Source organism: Trichogramma pretiosum, unplaced genomic scaffold (assembly GCF_000599845.2).
Source record: "Trichogramma pretiosum strain Unisexual culture from Peru unplaced genomic scaffold, Tpre_2.0 scaffold366, whole genome shotgun sequence".
NCBI lineage: Eukaryota > Metazoa > Arthropoda > Insecta > Hymenoptera > Trichogrammatidae > Trichogramma > Trichogramma pretiosum.
Window position 1 is genome coordinate 1 of NW_019641036.1, and position 3,273 is coordinate 3,273.

The 3,273-nt window shown below is 32.1% G+C and overlaps 1 protein-coding gene across 1 annotated transcript; it reads left to right on the top strand.

The window, feature by feature from the left end:
* Positions 1-452: 452 nt before the first annotated feature.
* Positions 453-3,120, top strand: LOC106652374 (the record flags this gene model as incomplete). Its single annotated transcript, XM_023458059.1, has 5 exons — positions 453-554; positions 634-1,328; positions 1,440-2,284; positions 2,549-2,813; positions 2,889-3,120. Coding segments are annotated over exons 2-5 (1,565 nt in total), but the record flags the coding sequence as incomplete, so codon positions are not given.
* Between the last annotated feature and the right edge of the window lie 153 nt (positions 3,121-3,273).

Consider the following 3,273-nt stretch of genomic DNA (forward strand, 5'->3'; position numbering starts at 1 on the left):
AAAAAAATATTTTTGCATTCTCTAAGTAATTTGGATTGAAGTATGACAAACTAAATACAAAAACTGAAACTAATTTTGAAGAAAAAAAATAAGTTTTAAAGCGATGTCTGCGTCATGAGTGACATTTTCCGACATCTTAGCATTTGGGCTAAGATATTGCAATTTCAATTTTTATAATAAATCATGTTTAAAGATAATGATCTACTTCGGGAATGTTTTTTTTAATAGTATAATACCTTAGTATTCGATTGTTAAAAATTAATCATCGAAAATTTAAGTTGTTTTATAGTAATGTAGGTGAGCGAAATTCGGTACATGAGATCTATGCTCTGCTGATATTTTCGCTCGCTCCAATCCGTCGCAAACATAACCGCTTGTCCCTAGTGCGACGATACATCGCAGCACGGCTCATGCCGCATGGGTATTTACAGAACTTCGTTTCAATATTATTATAGCAGTTAGAGACACGAAAGTTATTAAATTGATAATTACATTGGTAATTACAATTAATAAAGTATAACAAAAGGAAATATTTCTTCAGAAGTTGCACAATCGTAAGTTTATTTACATATGCTTGGTCTAAATAACCTAATTGATATATGTCTAAAATATATTTTATTGAAATGTTTACAGAGTCAAAAAATGGGTAAAAAACGCAAAATAACATCAAGTGACTCTTCAGCAAAAAAGATGAGAGAAAGTTATAGGAATTATAAACAAGAGCAGCTGGCTAATGCACTGACCGCTGTAAAGAAAGGTGTGGGCTTGAGAGCTGCAAGTGTTGCTTATGAGGTACCTTATTCTACGCTGAAAGACAAAAGAGATGGAAAAAGTCAAATTGGAGCTAAAAGTGGTGGAAAAAGTGTTTTATCGATGGAAGAGGAACATCTGTTAGTTCAATGGATATTAGAAGTAGGCAAAGCTGGCTTTCCTCCAACACCAGATCAAATCAAGGACAGCGTATGGAAGATAGTCACCAATATAAAGAAAAAAAACCCATTTACAAAAAATAGGCCAGGGCGTCATTGGCTAGATGCATTCATGAAGCGTCATTCTTCAGAACTTTCAGCCAGAGTGCCACAAAACCTTTCTCAGAGAAGAGCAGATGTCACAGAAAGTCAAACTACGTGCTTGGTTTCAAGAAGTTGAATTACATTTGAAAAATAAGAATTTACTGGATATAGATGGCAATAGAGTGTTCAACTGCGATGAGACTGCAGCTTTATTAAATCCAAAAGGACTGAAAGTTATTGTAAAAAAGAGTTTGAAATCTGCTCATATGAAAGTTGGACCTGACGACAAAGAGTGTATGACAGTCTTAGTTATGGGTACGTATTTACATAAAACATGGAATACACACACACATTTATATTAACATTAAAACTGTATTTCCTTTATATATACACCATGCAATTTATTTTATAATATTAAAATTACAGGAAACGCAGCTGGTCAATTGGCCCCTCCTATGGTTATGTACGCATACCAAAGATTGCCACCAGCAATAATAGAAGAAGCACCGAAAAATTGGGCAATAGGCAAATCTGAATCGGGCTGGATGACCAGTGAATCATTTTACGAATATATTTCAAATGTTTTCTACCCATGGGTAGTAAAAGAAGGCATCAAGTTTCCAATCGTACTGTACCTTGATGGACATTCATCACACCTGACGTTGCAATTAAGTAATTTCTGTTTGGAGAACCAAATTGTATTAGTTTCCCTTTACCCAAACTCAACGCATCTAACTCAACCAATGGATGTTGGCTTATTCAGCTGTTTAAAGAAAGCGTGGAGAAAAACTGTCTCGTCATGGAGATTTGAAAGAAATGGAATGGCCTTATCAAAAAACTACTTTGCACAAGTTTTCAAAACAGCTCTTGATTCATTGGACATGACAACTGTGATGGAAAATAGCTTTAAAACATGTGGATTGCACCCGTTCGATGAAAATGCTGTAAAGTATTCTGAGTTATTTAGTCATGATGATGAAGCTATTGAAAACCTGAATGATGACACTGTTTCTCAACCTCCTGTTATTGAATTTAACAAGTTGGAGTTTGTGGAAACGTTAATTGACAAGAATGTTATAACCATGTTTAAACATGCTAAGCAGCGAGATGGTAATTGGTACGGGGAGGAAAAGTACGCTGAATTATTTACTTTCTGGAAACGTTGTGCAGATTCAAAAAGCACCCAGGAAAATAATTCTCATTGTGATGAAGCAGCTCTTCCTTCTGTCAACATCAATGAAAACTATTCCCTTGAGACTTCAAATATCGTGGTAAAAACATTATTAAATTTTTAAAACTAATATATACACCATTTTCTAAAGATAGTTATTATTTACAGTTTAATTTCAATCTTTAGGTCATTTTTAGATGAACAGAGATGTGATGAATTTTATTTTTTATTTTTTTTTTAGTGCAAACAAATTGTTGTTATTGTAATTATAACATTTTTACAAAAAGTGATTAGTGGACACACCAAATAATGTTTCACTCCAGTTAATTTGATAACGTTTTGGACATTTATCTTTAAATTATAGGTCGAGAAAGAAAAAATAGAAGATGAAAATATATTTGTTCGTGAATCGGTAATAAATGAATTTGTAGCTCAAGATGTGGAATTGGTTATAGAATCTGACATAAATTTAAGTGAAATAACCGTCGATGACATGGTAATTGTAGAAGATTCTCCTGAATCAAGTAATCAAGCTCTCTCTAATTGTTTAAGCAATAAAGATACAAATTGTAAAGTTTTAAAGGAAATTGAGCTTAATTCTAATCCATCAACAACTATTAAAAATGAAGGTAATAACTATTTCTTTACTTATATTATTTTATATTTAACATTGTAAATAATGTTTATTTTTTTTTAAATTACAGATGTGAAAAAGCCAGAAGCTCAACACGTTTCCAAAATTTTCAAAGATATTTTATTTTACCCAAAAAAAGAACCAGCTAAACCAGGAAAAAGACAACCAAAAGAAAAAGTTCCAGCAGTTGCAACTGGTGATATATGGAGAAAGTGGAAAAAAGAAAAAGAAGACCAAAAAGATTTAGCTGAAAAAATAAAAAAAGAGAGAAAAATTTTAAGAGAAGCTCGAACTAAGATAAAGCAAGAAAAAGATAAAGAAATAGCAGAAAAGAAAAAGGAGATACAATTAGAAAAAGAGAAGCTGAAAAAACTTGAAGAAGAATCTAAAATGCTGAGAAATAAAAAAATTGAAATAAAGGAAGAGAAATTAGCATTAGTACAAGAAGAAGTTAA